At 47.3% G+C, this 20422-nt stretch overlaps 1 protein-coding gene across 18 annotated transcripts in view; it reads left to right on the forward strand.

Annotated features, from left to right (window-relative positions):
- The window catches only part of MACF1 (microtubule actin crosslinking factor 1), a 181855-nt gene that overhangs the window by 121134 nt on the left and 40299 nt on the right, over positions 1–20422 (forward strand). For 10 of the 18 annotated variants that reach the window (XM_033157576.1, XM_033157583.1, XM_033157580.1 and 7 more), the window contains 20 exons: positions 287–613; positions 1344–1428; positions 1882–2123; positions 2856–3062; positions 4103–4222; positions 5207–5314; positions 6219–6437; positions 7762–7965; positions 9478–9486; positions 11271–11502; positions 11657–11883; positions 12291–12413; positions 13083–13184; positions 14254–14355; positions 14472–14645; positions 15139–15294; positions 16818–17015; positions 17896–18024; positions 18735–18908; positions 19628–19783. In XM_033157576.1, the coding sequence (XP_033013467.1) occupies positions 287–613; positions 1344–1428; positions 1882–2123; positions 2856–3062; positions 4103–4222; positions 5207–5314; positions 6219–6437; positions 7762–7965; positions 9478–9486; positions 11271–11502; positions 11657–11883; positions 12291–12413; positions 13083–13184; positions 14254–14355; positions 14472–14645; positions 15139–15294; positions 16818–17015; positions 17896–18024; positions 18735–18908; positions 19628–19783 (3294 nt within the window). The remainder of the gene's footprint in view (positions 1–286; positions 614–1343; positions 1429–1881; positions 2124–2855; positions 3063–4102; positions 4223–5206; positions 5315–6218; positions 6438–7761; positions 7966–9477; positions 9487–11270; positions 11503–11656; positions 11884–12290; positions 12414–13082; positions 13185–14253; positions 14356–14471; positions 14646–15138; positions 15295–16817; positions 17016–17895; positions 18025–18734; positions 18909–19627; positions 19784–20422) is intronic. The other 8 variants (XM_033157587.1, XM_033157591.1, XM_033157592.1 and 5 more) reach the window with 3 other exon arrangements.

Here is a 20422-nt window from a genome sequence, read left to right on the forward strand (position 1 = left end):
ATGAAAATATCAGCCGCAGCTATAACTCCTGTTCATGAGATTACCTGGCCTCCAGAGAAGAATGAAACAAAACTCCCATCTCTCACTTTTCTTTATTAAAACAATTTATTTCATATATGTTATTGCCCTCGTGGGTGGATATTTTTACTTTGAGTTTGCATGATCATCAGACACGCTCATTTCTCAGTTTTGTTTTAGATTTGTTTCCCGTTTATTCCATTTTCAGTCATACGTTTCTGCTTGTTTTGTGTTCCCCCTTCCCCTAAACCATCTCACGGATCTCCAGGCCCTCGAGGAGGAGATAGAGAGTCATGGCTCAGCTGTGGCTCTGGCGGTCAACACTGGACAGTCCCTGGCCTCCTTGAGCTGTCAGGCTGAGCAGGCCTCGCTGGCTGAGAAGCTTGACCTGCTTCAGTCCCGGTATGCAGAGGTTTGCGACCGGTGCAGCCGGAAGGCTGCCCTTCTTGACCAGGCCTTGTCCAACGCCCGGCTCTTTGGGGAGGACGAGGTGGAGGTGCTCAACTGGCTGGCTGAGGTTGAGGACAAGCTCAGCTCAGTGGCCGTCAAGGATTACAAGCGGGACATCCTGCAGAGGCAGCATGCCGACCAGCTGGTACTGACTCCTTTTCCCATCTTTCATGATGTATTATTATTATTATTATTATTATTATTATTATTATTATTATTATTATTTATTTCCCCATCTTCCATGATGTATTCTTATTCTTATTAGCTTTTCCTTTGTTTCTGTTGCTTTGAGTCTTTTGATTTTGATCTGGGCCATTAATATCTCCCTAGAACACCAGCCCCACCCTTGCTGCTGCCCCATACAGCCACCACACATATTTCTGTGCCAAAGAAAAAAGAGAGAGAGAATGATGACCAACCCTTGTCCCAGTTAAGCCTTTTAGAAGGCTGCCACCCTCTGCTTAAAGCAGCCCTTCCCAAACTGGCACTCCCCATAGGTTTGGACTACAGCTCCCATCAGCCCCATGATCCTGGGGTTGATGGGGTTTGTAGTCCAGAACATTTTGACTTGGTTAGGAAAGGCTGGTGTAAGTATTCCTCCTAGCTTGATGCAGTGGTGGTCTACCTAGGACTCTCCTTCCTCTTCTGTTTGGTAGAAATAGTGAGCATCATCAATGCCCTGCCTTCCTTAGGCTTCAGGCTGCTTCTGTGTCCCCTCCCAGAGGCTTCCTGTGTGGAAAGGAGCCACAGATGTCTCTTGGGTGCCACATTTGCTCCGTCAATGTGCTGATGTTGTTGGAGCCCCAGTGGGGGAAACTTGTTTTGGTCAAAGAGGGAACTCGCCTTTGATGCAAGGTTTCCCCCCCCCTGCCTAGGCCTTGAATGATGAGATTGTGAACCGCAAGAAGAATGTAGACCAGGCCATTAAGAATGGGCAGGCCCTTCTGAAGCAAACCACAGGTAAGACTAGCCAGCTTGTTGCGCTCCTCACAATCCTTCCTGTAATTCTTCAGCCACTGAACAAAGGTGGACTCCTCTGTGCCAATGGCTGCAGAACATAGTAGAACTCTCCTCCCAAAAAAGATTCACCAACCTCATTTCTTTTTTTCTTATAAAGGGTTGCTTTGGGCAACCAGGAGGGGGTGTTGAAAGCAGGGGCTTTAAATCCCAAGTATTTGCTTTTTGCTTAAGAAGGCTTGTCATTTTCTAGAACATTAAGTATAGAAATTGTTTTATTGTTTTTAGCTTATTGAGTCTATAACCTGTGGGGAGTTAATCTTATTTTATTCTGCTTCGGAAGCTTATGGTTGAGAAGTAGTTTCTAAGCCTGCAGATAAAGAGGCAAAACAAAAGAAGTCTCTAAACCAAATGACTAGAGCTTGCTGCAGCTAAACACTTGGTGGCTCCCTGCAGGGGAAGAGGTGCTGCTCATCCAGGAGAAGCTGGACGGCATCAAGACCCGCTACTCGGATATCACCACAGCCAGCTCAAAGGCTCTCCGCACTCTGGAGCAGGCCCGCCAGCTGGCCACCAAGTTCCAGTCCACACATGAGGAGCTGACAGACTGGATGGGTCTGGTGGAAGAGGAGCTGACGTCGGGTGGAGGGCACTCTCCTGTCGGGGAGCAGATCCCTCAGTTCCAGCAGAGGCAGAAGGTCAGGAGCCATTCCACACTCAGGCAGGGAGGGTTCAAGGGAGAGTGGGCTTTGGTAGTAACAGAGAGTGTGCTAACTTGTTAGTAACTAACGGACCAAAAACTCACAAAAATGTGACCAGCTTGTAAGTTCTCTAGGACTTCTCATCAGGCAAGAAGCCATTGTTAGTTTACCAAATGAGCCTCGCTGTGTAACCTGTTGTTTGTAGCATCAGAGAGGGACCTACTCAGTCTGCAATCCTCCTCTTGGAATCTGTCTACAAGTGCTGACTTCATGGCTAGCTAATTGCTCTACTTCCCTGGGGTGTTTTTTGTTTTTGTTTTTTAAAAATTGTCCATACTCCCAGCTTTGTGTGATATTCTGAAGAGCCTAGAAGCTTTTAGAGGCATTTGCAGACTTTGGAGGGTTTTTTAATGGACTGACACAGCTATGTCTGCTTTTTAGTTTAAAGCACCTACAAGTAAAAGTGGTTGTTATCATACACTGGCCTGTGATCCACAGCCAGGAAGATGCCTTACCTGCTTCTGCTGGGATGGGAAATGTTCTTTCCTCCTTCCTTCCACTACAAATGAAATACCTCTCTCCATCTCAGCAAATGGAGGCCTGGATTTCCAACATCAGGGGGCCCTGTGCCAGTCTTTGATCATGAAAAAATACCCTCCTTGTACAACCCAAAGGGCAAGTGGATTCACAACCACAGACAGCCGGACCTTTTTTCCTTTTCTTTTGCAGGAACTGAAGAAGGAGGTGATGGAACACAGGCTTATCCTGGATACTGTGAACGAAGTCAGCCGTGCCCTCCTGGAGCTGGTGCCATGGCGTGCCCGCGAAGGGCTGGATAAGTTGGTTTCGGATACTAATGAGCGCTACAAGATGATCAGTGACACCATCAAACAAAGGGTGGAAGAAATAGATGCTGCTATACAGAGGTCCCAGCAGGTAGAGTTTGAGAGTTTGTTTTTTTAGTGGCCCTTGTTTCTTCCCTCATAATGACTTTCTCTGGAAAAGGGCTTGGTGCAGAGAAGGCAGGGAGTGGGCAGGCTTCTAAATTAAAAAGAAAATAGGTCCTGCTCCTCCACACAGATGACAGGAGACTCTGCCAACAATAAACTGTAATTGGGACTGGTACAATGTGACACAAAACAAGAACTAAAGATATGTGTACAGCCAGTCAGTAAAGCACATGATCTGACCCACAGGGTACACATCAACTCACAAAATGTAATGTTTCTGGATGGAGTATATTATCAAGGAATCAAACATTTGTAAAATTAGTTTATTTTTCTAGCCTGTCTTGGGTTGTCCTTTTTCTGGGCTTTCTTCTGCTCTGCAGACAGAGTAACACTAGTGAGGCCAAGGTCAGTTTCAAGGGTAATGAGTGAGTCATTGATGGAGAATTGGATGAAAACAGAGTTTTCACTCGAGAATAGTGAACCAAAAAACCACAAGCTTCAGGTCAACTTTCTCACACACGTTCATTCATTTCAGATATGGAATTAACTCTGTAAATCTCATCTCTTGATCAGTTAAGTGCCTAAAACACTAATGATGCTTCCTAAGAATTTTCCATCTTTGCACAGTTTTAAAACTTTGATTTCTCAGCATTTATGAACTTAAAATTATTTTCACACACTGCTCAGAAGCTGCCTTCTCTCACATGGCCCTTTGGGTGCTGCTGATGGACTCATCACCCCTGTCCATTGGCCTTACTGAGTAGCGTCTGAGTCCCAGCAGCACCTGGAGTACAGCATTGGGGCTTGTGGATATGTCAGAAAGCAATGTTGTGGCTAAGAGGAAACTGCAGCTTGTTCCGTATGTACTGCTTTAGCCAAAATCTAGCCTGACTTCCTTTCTCCCACCTTGCTCTTCATTTAATGCTCATGCAGCCTCATAGTTGCCCCACATGCAAGGGCAAATGCCAGGCTTCTCCCAGTTTGTGCATTCCCAGCTCTCAATTCTCCTCTCCTTCCTCCGGACAGTATGAGCAGGCAGCTGATTCAGAGCTTGCCTGGGTTGCTGAGACGAAACGGAAGCTGATGGCGCTTGGCCCAATTCGCCTGGAGCAAGACCAGACTACAGCCCAGCTGCAGGTCCAAAAGGTGAGGGACTCTGGGTTGAACGCTTGCTGGATGGAGTGAGCTGGAGGGCAAAGTGGTACTTTTAACCGTGCCATTGCAGATGATGGCCCTGAGTGCTGGGAAGCCAGCAGAGAGGCTGCGTGCTTCCAGAGAAGAATGACACAGAAGCATCAGCATCAGCTGGAGCTCTTGAGATTTCTTGAGGCATTGGGAGTCGTGGTCTAAAGGCATCATGGATGAAACCATAGGTTAGGTCCAGACTTAGCCATGCTTCCTGCCCATTGAAATCTGGAACCAACTCACTGTTTGGGTTTTGATCTCCACAGGGATAAGGAGGACGGGGGGTGGGTCAGCAGGCTTGGGTGGTTCTGAATAAAATCTGAGTTGCTGTTCAGATTGGGCAGATTGGATGAGGTGTTGTAGGCAAGGGAGTTGAAATACAATATTTCTTTGGGGCATCTGGACTCCAGCTGAGCAGAGCAGACAGTACCAGGGCAATATTGCATACAATTCTGTTTCCATTATTTTTAACGGGCTGTTTCCTTGATCTGTTTTTTACCAGTCTGGGGTGGCTTTTTGCAGTTTTTTTTTAATTTTACAGCTTTGTTCTTAAGTTGTAGTTTATCTTATTTGTTGTTAATTGTCTTGGGTACCACTATATGGATGGGTGGGATATAAATTTAAATTGGTCTTCCCCACCGTGGTCCCTTCCAGATGTTTTGGACTATAACACCCATCAGCCAGCACAGCCAAGGGTTAGGGATGATGGGAGCTGTACCCCAAAGGCATTTGGGTGGGGGCACCAGGTTGGCAAAGGCTGATTTGAATAATACTAGATGGTTACAGTTAGGCAGACTTGAACCCTATGGCCCTGGTAAGTGTAGGCATGATGGCTGCAGTCAGGCCAAGAATGACATTGCAGGATGGATGCAGGGTGCTTGCGCCGTCTCTCATCACCCACTTCTTTTTAGAGAAAATTGTTTTGTGCTTGTATGAACCTTTCAGGCTTTCTCTATTGACATCATCCGACACAAAGATTCTGTGGACGAGCTGCTCAGCCAGCGGAATGAGATCTTTGGAACCTGTGGGGAAGAACAGAAAGCCACACTGCAGGTAAATCTCTTGTCCTGCATGCACCAACTTGCTGCCCTCCAGTTGCTTTTGCACTACAACTCCCAGCAGCCCCCAGTTGGTGGCTGGAGCTGATGGGAGTTGTAGGTCAAAACATCCAAAGGGCACCGGGTTGGCTAAGGCTGCTCTAGTGAGATACAAGAAAGCTGCAGAGGGCAACACTCAGCCAGGGGCCAGCCTTGTACTGGTGCATGTTTTCAGTGGTCCTGCCCCTGGGCTAACCCAAGTTTTTTAGTTTTTTGTTTGCTAGTACTTAGCCCAGAGTAGCTACTGGAAGTTGCACCATGCATTTATAACCAGTAGGTAGAAACGTCTAGTTAGCGCAAAGCAAAAGGTAGTTTGGTGTAGTGGTTAGAATATTGGACCAGAACCTAGGAGACCAGGGTTCAAATCTGAGCCAGGAAGCTCACTGGGTGAACTGAGGCCAGTCATCATCTTTGAGCCTAACCTACCTCACAGGATTGTTGTGAGGATAAATTAGAGGCAGAGAGCCATATACACCCCTTTGAGCTCCTTGAAAGAAAAGTGGGATATAAAACTAATAAATAAAAAGAATCCAGTTGGCATCCGCTCCATGCATCTGCTTTTGTTCTTTGACTCAGATAGACCATTTCCCCTCCTCCTAAAGTATATTATATCCAAAATGCAGAGTACCAAGTGTGCCTGTTGGCTAGTGGCAAGAGCTATGTGAATGGCCCAAGAGGCAGTGTGGGGAGATTTATTTAGGAAAACAGGCTGGAACATAATCCAGTCATATAAGAAAATGAATACAGAATGGAGCAGACCTGCTGACCTGGGTAACGAAAACTGTCACCCGGCATCTCCTAGGCAGACCTCTTAATCTTTGCACCTCATCCCTGAGCTTCACATCTTACTCTTCCTGCAGGAGAAGACGGAGTGTCTTCTGAAGCAGTACGATGACATCAGCCACCTCAATTCGGAGCGCTACGCCCGCTTGGAACGCGCCCAGGTCTTAGTCAACCAGTTCTGGGAGACCTACGAAGAGCTCAACCCTTGGCTGGATGAGACGCAGGTGTTGATTGGGCAGTTGCCCCCTCTGGCCATTGACCACGAGCACCTCAAGCAGCAGCAGGAAGACATGAGGGTAAGAAGGGGGTGGGGGCATGAGAGAGAAGCATGAATGCCCAGACCACCAGCTTTCAGTTTTGTAAAACTTAAGTTTCTTACACCTGTATAACCTGAGATATGAGGCCAAATTTGCAGGCTTTAGTTTTCTCCTTTGTGTGTGTGTGTGGGGGGGGGGGAGTAGCCTGCTCCCCACTTTGCATTGCCTTTCCCCTAAAAAAAAAGTTCTGCAGACGCCCATGGTATGAATCTGTGTAGCTTAAAAAACTATAGACCTTTAGAACTCTGATTGTGAGAAGCAAGCAAAAGTCCCCCTGTGTTTGGGCGATAATGCAGGCCCCAAATGTGTGGATCATGAAAACATTTGGCTTCAGGAGAGTTGCTGAGCTTTGCCAGGGGCCCTTCCTGAGGGACGGAGGTTGTTTGCAAGCGCACATTTGCAAGCTGAGGGAGGTTGGTGAGCAGAACATGTGGAAACTGGGCAGCAGTCAACTAGAGAAGCAAGCGGGTTAGGGAATGGAGGGAGGGGAAAGACTGGAGGTTAGTGATTGGTGGGTAGGAGGGTGAGGGTTTTGTATCCCAAAGCCCTGTTGGAATTTTGGAAAGACAGTTAAATTTGCCCCGGCAACGCTCTTCGGACCCCCTCTGGATCACCCAAGGCAGCAGAGAGAAGGCATCACAATGTCCTCATCTTATTGCTGAAAACGGTAGAAGTAGTTACCGAATCATTTAGTGATAAAAGATCTCTGCAATGCAGATTATGAATTCACTCTGGGACGGATTCAGCTAACCTAGTGCAGTAGCAGAAGCCAGCACAAGGACTCCCACTAGCACAATGAGACAGCTCTCTGCACCCTGTGCCTCCCCCAATTCCACTCTGGAGTTTTTGGGAGAAACCCAGAGCAGCACTGGAGGTGGGGGAGGGAAGAGGGTAAATAGCTCCATCTGGCTAGCAGAAATGTATGCGCTGACGGAATGATTGCATTAGCGCGACCTTGAATTCCACCCAGTGCTTCCACACTTTATTTCAGTATTTATTCAGTATATTTTGAAGTTCAATTCCCACCAATGCCAACTAGCACAGTCTGCTTGCTGGCTGCAGGAGATGAGGGCACCAGGCTGGCTTTGAGCATTATGGCTCGAGGTTAATATGGTCTCTGCATCTCATAACATGATGCTGAGCAAATACAAATTCTTTAGCTTTTTGGAGCCAATAAACGCAGTTGGTTTAATTGCAGAATCTGCTCTTTTGTTTGATTTGTGAACCTGGAATCACAGTGTAGTGAAATGCATAAAGCAGGAGGTATCATCTTTGAGTCTCATTGCAATTCTTCGCTTTACAGCAACTGAGAGAGTTGATTGCAGAACACAAACCCCATATTGATAAGCTGCTGAAAATCGGGCCACAGCTGAATGAGCTGAACCCAGAAGAAGGAGAGATGGTACAGGAGAAATACCTGACGTCAGAAGCCATGTACTTGCGCATCAAGGAGGATGTTCGCCAACGGGCTCTAGCGATGGACGAGGCCGTCTCACAGTCAACCCAGGTTTGTGATTCCCTGGCTCCATCCTTCAATGATTCAGTGCAAACTGTGGGTATCATATAGGGGGCTTAGGTGGAGATTGTTTGCGATCTGCCCTCGCTTTAGTAGAGGAGGGGGATATACTTAGCTGCCACCCCCTCACCTTTTTGAAAGATCACAGTCCCCACAAATGCATTAGATTTACCAACTCCTCAACACACCATAAGAAGCTGCCTTAGTCAATTCAGCTCAGTATTGTCTACAGCAGGCATGTCCAAAGTCTGTGTCGGGGGCCTAATCCGGCCTGTCAGTCGGTTTAATCCGGCCCCTGTGGCAGTTTATTTCCTGGGGTAAAAATCCTAAAAAAAAAACACCTCAACAACTTCAATCCTAAAAACCCTTAAAAAAGGTCAACAACTTTGGTTGGCCCTTTGGTCGGCCCTCATGACCCTTCACTTCTTCAAATCTGGCCCACTTTGAAAAAAGTTTGGACACCACTGGTCTACACTGACTGGCAAGGGTTTTAAATCATAGAATTGGAAGGGACTGTGGTAGTCATCTAGTCCAACCCCCTGCAATAAGATATAAAAAACCAATAAGTATTGTATTTAATTTTATTAAAACACTGTATTGGTAAGAGCTGGTTCGTTAAAGCACTGGATAAGATATCCATTTACTTTTGATATGCATTTGCTATTTCGCGAGCTGGAAATTTATGCGGGAACAAAGTTATGCTTCTGTTGTTTGCTAATTTCTTTTTTTTTCTTTTTCTGTAAAATAAAACTATGCAATAAAAATTATTTTTAAAAAAAAGCAATGCAGGAAATCTCAGCAAGATCACAGAATCATAACTTCTTCCTCCTGTTCCAGGATCCCCAACAACCCTCCCCCTCCTGGAACAAATTTTTTCTTTAGCCCCAATGGAAGGTCCTTTGCTGAAGCAAATAACTGCTGGGCAGGGACTGGGTTGGCCCAGGACATAGGAGACAGTGAGTTTCGAGGCAGTGAGCAGGGGTGGGTGGGGATGAGATCAGTGCAGGGGGAAACTACATTTTAAGTTTGGCAGAGGATTTTTGTTAGGCACAAATCCCTTTGCTATTGCTAATTTCCTTTTCTGTGTCATGTGATTTTGAGCTTAAGCCAGGAATCATACAGATTGTTCTTATCACCTCATTTCAGACTCTTCCCCCCACCCCATGCAATTGTCTCGCATGCTGTTTGGAAGTTAGTTGGTAAAACTTTAACCATTGTTAATCTATGGTACCCTAGCCTAGGTTTTGTTCTGTGTTTCATCTGTTTAATATATTGAATAAAACAATACATTTTTATTTCCCCCCCACGTTCCGGTTTTTGCTCATATATTAACTCTGAGTTGTTTTTCCTCCTCCTCCTCCTCCTCCTCCTCCTCCATCTCCCGTCTCATCTCCCCTCCCATTGTGGATTTTGTTCCCTGTTGTGTGTTTCGGTGCCTGTTCCCGTCTTCCCTGCGTGCTCTTCACATTTCATTGTTGTGTTGACTGCACCACACCATGACAGATTGGAGAGGTAAGAATCCCTCCTCTTCATCACATTGCAATCGTTCTCCCCTCTGACTTACCAGAAAGATGGTGTCTTCATTGGCTAGCAATTTCGCTCCCCTTCTTTGCAAAGTGGTTTTTCTGCATGTATCTATTGTCGTCTGGAAGTACTGTTGGGTTTTTGAAGCACAAAACACCCTCCCTTATTTCGTAAAGCTTAAAAACCTCCCAGGTGCAATAGTATTTAAATTCCTTGGTGTGAATTCTTTTCAAAGTACATCAAAAAGTTAAACGGTTGGCTCAATTAGGAGTGGATTCCCCCCCCCCTTTTGGAAGTCTTTTTGCAGACTTTGATCCAGGCAGAAAAGCCCAGTGGGGTATGAAAGCATTAGGCTTCAGAAGGGGTGGCAACTGGCAAAGGTTTGCTCTTGGCCTCATGCCTTTCAGCTGCTGTTCGGTTGAAGCAGAATCCCTGTAGCTCTGTAGTTGGACCTCCCTCCCTCTCCATATAAGTGTGTTCTCAGGAGAAGCACCCCCGCAACATGCCCATCGCTGCAAATTCATCTAAGCCAATTACGGATTGCTCTTTGAGGAGCTGTTTTTGAAGAGGGAATGATGCAGCTAATGGACAGGATCCAAAGGACTGTGTGATTCACTCCTGGTCCTCAGACAGCAGCTTCTCAGCCATGCCGCATAACTAGCTGCTTTTGCAACCATGGGGAATGTCAAAAACAGTTTGTGACATGGAATGAGGAGGTTGTGCTGGCTGGAGCTGGTAGGAGTTGCACTGGAGGACACCAGGTTGGGGGAGGTTGTTCTATGTATGCACACTGGTATTTCATGCATCTGATTATGGTGACTCTTAGCACTTCTTTGAAGGGTTAAGAGCATTTTGCATACATTATCTCTAAATTACAACAGCCTTGTGAGGCAGGCCAATTTTATGCCCATATGGCTGGATGGAGAGGGGGCGCAGCTTGAGGGTATAGTGGCTTATCTCGGGAGCACCTGCTGAGTCTGAGATGGCATTTACTTTGGGAGTCGCTTGGCTTTCACTTGTCACCACTGCAGTCAACATAAATGGAGAAGGCTCTTGAAGCTGTGCAGGATTGTGCCAGTTGGATTGTGGTGTCAGAGGATTGCCCATATTTTTGCTCAGAGTGGATTTGGTTTCTGTAAAAACAACTTCAGTTAGGGCTGAGTAAGATGACTCAAATCTTAAAATCCCTGTGCATGTCATTTTTGGGAGTGGGTGGTATTCTAGTATCCAGACAGATTCCTTCCAGGGGAAGACTTTCTTCTGAAAGATTTCTGGATTATGAAACCAAACCAGGAATCCATCTGCCATCAAAAATCACACCCACACAAATAAAGCTTGAAATTGCCTTACTGACCAAACACTTAAACCTATATAGATGTTGCTTTTGTTCAGTGAGGGGCATGACAGCAACCTTTTGTGGTGGAAGGGGAAACAGGAAGTCACCTCTGGGATGAAACTGACATGCATTTATTTACCTGTTCAGTGTCAATTTCTATACATCCCTTTATCTGCAGATCACAGGGTGGGTTACAGACAAGTCAATCAAAACCATAGCATTCAATAAAAAAATATAAAAAACAAATTATAGCAACACAGCAGATAAACTATGCATCTAACCATACGTAAGAGTTTTGGGCTAGAAGCCTGTGCTGATTGCAACAGGCGCTGCTGCTTGTGCTGCTCCTTTTTGAAGGGCCTGTAGATTCCTGTTGGCTGTTCAGTGCAGCCTCTCAGTCGTGCCCTTGCTAAGCCTCCTCCTTCTTCCTGCTCAGTTCCATGACAAGATTGAGCCCATGCTGGAGACTCTGGAGTCCCTCTCCTCCCGCCTGCGAATGCCTCCGCTGATCCCAGCTGAGGTCGAGAAGATCCGCGAGTGCATTGGCGACAACAAAAATGCCACCATGGAGCTGGAGAAGCTGCAGCCATCCTTTGAGGCCCTAAAACGCCGCGGGGAGGAGCTGATTGGACGGTCGCAAGGTGCAGACAAGGACCTGGCAGCCAAAGGTCAGGGGAATTGGAACTGTCACATGTTCACTCCTTTCGGTTTTTTGTCATGCAAATTCTTATAGTCCACGTGTTCTATGGTATTAGAAAGATTTCCACCCCCGACTGAAAGAGATTCTCATTATTTTGGTTTGTGGTGTTTCCTCCATTTCAGAAATCCAGGATAAATTAGACCAAATGGTGTTCTTCTGGGAAGACATCAAAGCCCGGGCCGAGGAACGTGAAATTAAATTCCTGGATGTCTTGGAACTGGCAGAGAAATTTTGGTATGACATGGCTGCCCTCCTGACCACCATCCGAGACACACAGGACATTGTCCATGACTTGGAGAGTCCAGGGATTGACCCATCCATCATCAAACAGCAGGTTGAAGCAGCAGAGGTAAGGATGGCAAAGGCAAACATTTCTGCTGTAGGCAAACGGAATGGCTGCTGTGCAAGGCATGGAATAACACGCTCACCTATAATAAATAGAAAGCCTCCCAAGGTGAAAATGATTCAAATAATCCTATTTAAAAGCAGAACAGATTTCTGCTCTTTGGTCTTTAAAATCTCTGCATTTAGCAGCTTTGGCAACTGCCTTGCACATTGTTATAGCAAGGTATGTGTGCTGCTGCCAGCGCTTCCTGCCTTTTTTCTTTAGAAATGTAATCTCTGATTAGAAGCGCAATTTAATAAACAAGATGGCTTATAAATGTGTGTTGTGAGTCACTCTGGCAGCCCTGATGCCATTTTGGAGCAGTGCTTGCTAATAAAACATTACCCACTGTGGTGACCTTAATCCTGCAGACGATCAAGGAGGAAACGGACAGTTTGCATGAAGAACTGGAGTTCATCCGGATTCTTGGGACTGACCTGATCTTTGCCTGCGGTGAGACAGAAAAACCAGAAGTGAAGAAAAGCATAGATGAGGTGGGTAGATTGTGGCCCCTGGACCTCTCTCTCTGACTGTTGGACCTCTCCCCAGGTCACACACCCTTCTTCAGTCACACATCCTCTCACCAGCCTGGCGTCACTCCCCCCTTGAGTGCTTTTGCCTTGCTAGAGGCATGCCCTTGAACCCTGATCACGCCTCTTGTTTGCCTGGATGGAGGATAGAGAGGGGCATGTGAGTGTGTGTAGAAACCAGCACAGAGGACTGCTGAAAGTTCTTTAGCCTGATGAAGAGACACGTCTGCCATAGAACTTTGCTGCTGTTCTCACTTTGTTGTCAGATTGGGAGGCCAGGAAGGCAGGGGTCCTGCAAAATGAATCGGAGGCATCAATTCACCACCCATACTTAGCAAGTGTGTTCTCCAGCTTAGCTTACCTGTGCGGCAAATGGGATATCAGAGCAGGCAGGGGACAGGTAGCCCAGGGCACCACCACCACCCCTCATTCCTGAAAAGCAGGCAGTAGTCTGGGCTGCCACTTGGCAGGCATGAGAGTCAGTTGCAGAAAGAATGGTGAGCTCCAGGGCTGACCGGGGCTTGGTGCCTGGAGCTTCCCCTGTCTGAATCCAACCCTGCATAAGGTGCTGCCCATCTGGCTCCCACACTGGCAAGGTGCTCAGCCCCCACTGACCCCTCCTTGCATTTGCAGATGAACGGTGCCTGGGAGAACCTGAACAAAACATGGAAGGAGCGGCTGGAGCGGCTGGAGGAGGCCATGCAGTCGGCAGTGCAGTACCAGGACACGCTGCAGGTGACAACGGGTGGCAGTGGAGGCGATACGCAGGGGTAGGGAAGGCGCAGAGGCAAGGGAGATGCCTTACCAGACCATTGGTCCATCCACACTGGCTGGAAGTGGCTCTCCAGGATTTCAAGCAGGAAGGCCCTCCTGACCCTTACCTGGAGATGCTGTCAGGGATTGAAGCAGGGACCTTCTGCATGAAAAGCAGCTGCTCTGCCACTGAGCCATGGTGCTTCCTAAGGCAAGCAGGGATCATTTCTAGCTACTGCCTGAAATGGATTCTGGCTCTTAATTCTGAGCATCTTTCATTGTAGTGGCAGGCTTAATGCATAAACATCACAGAGTAGTCTGAGGAACACCAGATTCTTGGAGGGTGAGAGGGCCAGTGTCATCTTAGTTTATTAACTAAAGGTTGTTATACACAAGCCTTTGCAAACCTGATGCCCTCCAACTCCCATTGGCACTGGTTAGAGCTGATGGGAGTTGTAGGTCAAAACATCTGGAGGGCACCAGGTTGGCAAAGACATCAGTAAAACAACAGGAATGTAACTACTATTGAAACCAATTGTGAATTATTAGCCAAAAACAACAGCATCTCAGAATAGTACTTAGACCTTGGACAGAATAGCTAAATTCTTCCAAAGGCCAGAGAGAGAGCAGGTATGTTTCAACCTGGTGATGGAATCCCAGCAAAGTTGTAGCAACCTGCACACCTGAGGTGAGAGAGTTCCACAACCAGGCACCACTACAGAAAAGACCTATAATTGTAAAGGGAGCCTCTGTGTGTAGGGACAGTCTACCTTAGAGTGGCTGATCCTGGAGAGAAGCAGCAGGGGATGATCCAAACCTTACCTATCAGCTATCCACTGTTAGGAACAGGATACCAGGCTGGACATGGATCTTTGGTCTGAGCCAGCTGGGTTGTTTTGTCTTAAGGGCCAGGCATCTCAGAGGAGTAGTTGAGCCTGTGAGAAAGGGTTATGAATTGGGTGCTGACTTTTTTCATGGAGGCCACAACGCTGTGCCTCTGGGTGGTAGCTAGCTGGGTCTCCCTTCATTTGTGGGCCTGCTCCCTTTTCAGGCCATGTTTGACTGGCTGGACAACACAGTGATCAAACTCTGCAACATGCCCCCTGTGGGGACAGATCTCAACACGGTCAAAGAGCAGCTGAACGAGATGAAGGTGCGTGTGTTTGTGCTCTGTGATATTTTCAAATGGTGGGCGGTTTATAAATTCTTTAAATAAATTGTCAGTCACAGTCCTGAGCTTGAAACTCCCTGCTTTCTCCTTCTTGGCAGGAATTTAAAATGGAAGTTTACCAGCAGCAGATCGAGATGGAGAAACTGAATCACCAGGGAGGGCTCATGCTTAAAAAAGCCATGGACGAGACAGACCGAGACATCATCCGGGAGCCTCTGACAGAGTTGAAGCATCTGTGGGAGAACCTGAATGAGAAAATAGCACATCGGCAGGTATGTTGGGTGAACTGCATGGACCTGAGGTGTGGGTGAAGATGGCGTAGGTTCAATTAAAGGGGCTGGTATCACCTTTTGAAGCCCCAAAGGGTCTCACACAAGGTTATCTTGAGGGCTGCCACTGCTGCTTCCTCCTTGGGCCTGGCCAGGTTATCCACTGTGTGTCCCATTGCTAGCTGGAGTGCTAGATATTTGTGCAGCTTCTGTGCTGATGGTCTTTCGTCATCTATTAAACACTTTTTTCCCTGCTTAAGCCGATGTTTTGCTTGCCTTCTGTCTCCCTGTTTCATTGTTACTTGTTGTTGGGTCCTGTTATTTATTTGCCTGTTTTGGGTGTACTTTGCACTATTTTTAAAGTACTGCAACCTTAAGCACTCCTCCTTGGTGCATAGGAAAATGGGATTTTAAAAATCCTATAAAATAAATACAAACACACACCTAGCCTTGTTTTCTTAAAAGAAATTCCTCTTCTCACCTTGTCTACAAACAGCACAAGCTAGAAGGTGCCCTTTTGGCCCTTGGCCAGTTCCAACATGCGCTGGCTGAGCTGATGGCCTGGCTGACCCACACCGAAGAGCTGCTGGATGCCCAGAGGCCCATCAATGGCGACCCAAAGGTCATTGAGGTGGAATTAGCTAAGCACCATGTAAGTGTGGGGGAAGGGGTTTTATATTGTGAACCACCCTGAAATCTATGGATGTAGTAGTAGTAGTTGTAGTAGTAGTAATACTTGCAGATTGCTTTTTGCAAAGAGGTCCCTGTTTCTGTCCTGCAGTGAGAGGAGTCCAGCTTGGCAGCAGAATGTGTCTGTTTGCAGGTTAAGGTCCTGGCCCATCTCTAGTGACGGGGATCACAAAATTTCCTTGAGACCTTAGAGAGCTGCTGTTAAATGCAGTGTGTGGCTGCACGGGCCAAAGATCTGGTTAAGTCAGCTCCTTTCTGTCCTTTTGCCATTGGGCCACTGCAGAGCTTTTGGGTGACAAAAGTGGCCCCTCCTCCGTGTCCTGCCTCAGGAATCTTCATCTTTCTGGGCTGTCACTGCAGCTGTGCCATTATAGCTCAATCGGAGGCTTGCTTTGAGGGGAAGGGCTGGGGATATTACGAGAACAGCATCAACGGATGACACTGGAAGCTGCCTTACACTGAGGTAGACCCTTGGTGTCCCGGCTTCCACTCACAGACACAATGCTGGCAGTTATTCAAAAAGCTTTATTCCAGAATTCACTGCAGGGCCTGGACATGAGATGAGTGTAGCTGAGTGGTTAAAAAGGGCTGTGGAGTTCATGGCTAGGCATAAGTGAAGATGTTGTCCCAACATGTGACATGTCCCCCTGGGGTCCCCTTCTGAAATGCTGGCTGGGCACAGTCATTCGTGTGGGTCCTGTCCGAAGCCACAGGACCAGGCAAGCAAACAAGCAAGCACTTCTATGAGAAGGCTGGGTCTGCTCATGTTGGCAAAAGACATGTCCTTGGGCAGGGGTGGGTGGATGCTATCTGTTCACAGTTTGACCTGAGCCAACACCTCTCCGGGGAAGGGAGTGCATCACTGGCAGGAGGCAGAGTCACTCCCCTGACACTTGGAATGCCTGATGATTCTGAGATGAGTCTTTCTCCCAACAACCCACTTTCTGGCCCACTGAGCCACTCCCCAGAATCAGGGTCCACACTCCCATCCCATGCCAACCAGCTCTGCCAAGATGTCTCCATGGGGCTCATGACAATTGATTCATCTTGCTCAGCATTGTCTACCCTGACTGGCAGCAATTCCCCAGGATGTCAGAAAGAATCTTTGCCAGCCCTACCTGGAGATACCAGAGATCCAACCTGGCACTGTGTGCATGCAAAGCAGGTGCCCTGCCACTGAGCTACAGCCTTTCCTCTAGCTGGGGATGTTTGCTTGGGCTTGCCAGGCCACATTTCGTCGGTTATTGCCAGTAACTTACTGCTGATGCTGAGAGTGTTTTATGACAATATCCAGGAAGCCTCGTCTCATGTGCTTTGCTTCCTGAGTTTGTACACTGAAACCAAAATGCAGGAGACTCCAGCCATGCTGATTGACAGGGGCTGAACTTGGTTCCACCATCCATCACCACCACCCTTTGCTAGTGCCACAGAGGCTTGCAAGGACCCTAAAGCATTTCCTCTTCTCCACCTGCAACACCACACTAGGTGCTGAAGAATGATGTGCTGGCCCATCAGTCCACAGTGGAGACAGTGAACAAGGCTGGCAATGAGCTCTTGGAATCCAGCGCAGGGGACGATGCCAGCAGTCTCCGGAACCGCCTGGAGACGATGAATTCATGCTGGGAGTCGGTGCTGCAGAAGACGGAGGAGCGAGAGCAGCAGCTACAAATGACCCTTCAGCAGGTCAGCTGGGAAGAGAGTCCGCCTCCCTAGTTAGGCGGGCAGTGGGTGCTCTTCAAAGCCCTCTTGTTCCCTGCATTCCTCGCCCAACATTTCAAAGTAGCCACATTCAGGCATGCACCTGAACACATAGAAGGTTGAGATGGGAGTGGGGAAGGTGGGGGCACATCCCACAATGAGAACCAAGGTCTGTAGGGTTTCTTGGAGTGTGTGTCTCCCTACAAAAAGGAAGGCTTCCAATTGCAGGGGGTTTCTAAGCAAGTTAATTACAAATTCTTAAAAAAAAAAACCACTTCAGACCTTCTCACAAATTCAAGTTCTCCCTGTAAGAATAACTGAATCTTCAGTACACAAATTGACACCATGTTTTTATATTATTTTGTTTATTGTAAACCATTCTAACTATTGGTGGGGGGGACAAAAGATGGGATAGAATTCTCTTGTTAAATATACAAGTGAAAGGAGTTGTGAAGAGCAGCTGGTGCCCCTAGAGGGGGGGATTTGAGGGGTGGGCCTTGTGTGTGCTGCCCCTCCTCCTGGTGATTTATTTATCCCTTTGTGTGTTCAGGTGATTGCCCACCAAGACTTGCTCTGTGGCTGGACTTGTTTGAGTGTACAGATGGGTTTTTCTCAGCCGCTTCCTCACTTTGGAGATGATTTGTTCTTTGAGCCAGAGTCTTTTTGGGAGCTAGGCTAGAAGAGGATGGCTAGAAATAGGCTGGGATTTGAACCTAAGTTTATGCTTGGCACGTTGGTTTTGCTTTTTTAATGTCACTACCTCAAAATGTATTTCTGTACTTTTGGTTTTAAAAATCCTGGTACCTCCCACTGAGGTTTCAGAAACCATCAGAGTGAATTGCATGTGCTTTGTGTTCCCTTGCAGGCTCAAGGTTTCCATGGTGAAATTGAAGACTTCCTCCTCTGGCTCACGAGGATGGAGAACCAGCTCTCTGCCTCCAAACCGACAGGTGGGCTGCCAGAGACTGCCCGAGAGCAACTGAATGCCCACATGGTGAGTTGTGATGGCTGAACTGATGCCTAGAATGAATGGCCCCTTAATATGGGAGGGAAGGATAATGTGCATCACAGGTGGGACAAGAAATACCTAAATGGGAAAGCGCCAGAGAAAAAGGAATGGGGGAAGGCTTGGTTAGCTACATTCCAGCTTACAGTGCACAGCTGTATCTACCTAAGGTACTCGTGGATGTTCCATGTTGTTGCAATCACTCAGCTAACAGCTGGCATCAGCAACCCTGGACCACCACAAATGTGAAGTTTTTACACGTAAAGATGTCACAGAGAAAAATGTGTTCACAGTAAGGTGTAAAGATTATTCACCAGTGGGAACCTTCCCTCTAAGTTTTGAAGCCACAAGCAGGAAGGGTGATTTTTGTCCAGATAATGACTGGGTGGGGTAGACCTCCTTTCTCCTTCCCAGGGATTGTGGTCTTGATCAGATTAGGGATCTCCCATCCCTGTAATTAGAGAATGAAAACCTGTAGGCGTAACTGCGCACCACATGCTTAGAGTAACATGAAGCGTTGGCCCTGAGAAGCTGGAATTGGCAAACAACCCCCAGAGCCAAGTGCACCTGGCAAACAGCAGAAGCAGTCTTCACACACAACTGTGCTATTAGGTCTTGCCTATGCCACGTGAACCCCCATGTCAGGAAAATTTGTCCTGCAAAGCATCCCTTGTTTACGATGCCTCTGTGTTGTGCAGGAGCTCTATGCCCAGTTCAAAGCCAACGAGGAGGTCTACAGCCAGCTCCTGGCTAAAGGGAGGCTGATGCTCCTGAGCCGCGATGATTCTGGGTCTGGATCAAAGACAGAGCAAAGTGTGGCTCTCTTGGAGCAGAAGTGGGGCCTTGTCAGTATGAAGATGGAGGAGAGAAAGGTAATGTGCTAGGAGGGGTGGGGGTGGTACCCATCACCAAATCACTGTACTCACATTTGCATGGTGCAGAGCAGGGGACTCTTGTGTGAGTGCCACACATTCCCTAGCTTGTGCAGGAAAGCGAGGCTCTGCACATGTGGAGCTTCATACAGAGGAACTCTTGGGACTTGAGGTGGTATTAAAGAGGTGTGTGTTTAAAAAGGGGGTGGAGAGAGAACCTTGCTTTGGTTTTAATCCAGCTGTTTCAGAATTCCATTATTGGGAAGTTGTGATGGTCCAATAGAACAGGGGAAGCCATTGTGGTGCCTTCCGGCTGTTCTTGGGCTCCCAGCCCCCATGAGCCCCAGCCAGCATGGTCATTGGTCAAGGATGATGGACACTGTGGTGCAGCAGCATCCAGGGGGCACCGCATTGGCTGCCCCCCCCCCCCGTAGGTGGTCTCTTCTTGTTCTGATGCTTTTTGTTAGAAGAGAACCTGGCTCCAGAATGGCTTGGATGAAGAGGAAGAGTTATCAGCATTTGAAATGTGACCTGTTAATATGCAAGTCACATTCGTCGGTTGGACTGAGAAGGTCCAGCCTAGAAGGAGTCTCTTATTTATTACACAATTGTGGTCTTTGTCTCAGAAGCCAGCATTTGTGAACTTTGGCTGGTGCTCCTTTCTTTCTGCCTTTTGTGCTCATTCTGCTGCTTTTTCTCCCCCTTCTTTTAAAATTCAGTCCAAGTTGGAAGAGGCCCTCAGCTTGGCAACCGAGTTCCAAAATTCCCTGCAAGATTTCATCAACTGGCTTACCCTTGCAGAGCAGAGCTTGAATGTTGCTCCTCCACCCAGCCTTATGTTCAACACAGTGCTCTCACAGATAGAAGATCACAAGGTAATGATGCCCACCTGTGTGTGTGTGTGTGTATGTGTGTGTGTGCATGCGTGAATTTGAGGAAGGGTGGGGGGAGATATCTGACTTGAATAGTGAAGCTGCCAAAAGGTAGAGAAAAAATTATTTAAAATAGCTGTGGAGTATTGAGAGAATTCAATTAAGGTTCCATAATTGCATCATATTCACAAGTGCTCAATACTTGAGAAATAAAATAAGAGCTAGCTAGATAGTATCTTCTATCCACAGCAAGAATAGACAATAAGCACTTCCACAATAACAACTATAAAAATGCCTAGGTATAGCAGCCAAATAAGGAAAGACTTTAAAATTAAATCAGGGAAATATTCCATCATAGGTGTTTTCAAATAACCAAGTTTTTAAAACTGCAAGATAGATAGATAGATAGATAGAGATATTAACATATCATAAAGAGGAAAGGCTGTCATCATGCTGCAGTTTGCTTGGCTGCCAATAGGTGGCACTGTGAACTACAGCATGATGACAGAATTCTGAGAGCTGCTGGGCTCTTGCATTGGAGGTTGAGGAGAAGGGAAGCAGAGGAGGGAAGGACTATAGTCCAGCTGAGTCGTGGAGAAGAGGAACTGTCAGGACAGGCTGGGGCAGCTCCCCCAAAACTCC

The sequence above is a fragment of the Lacerta agilis genome, chromosome 8 (assembly GCF_009819535.1).
Source record: "Lacerta agilis isolate rLacAgi1 chromosome 8, rLacAgi1.pri, whole genome shotgun sequence".
In the NCBI taxonomy this organism is placed as follows: Eukaryota; Metazoa; Chordata; class Lepidosauria; order Squamata; family Lacertidae; genus Lacerta; species Lacerta agilis.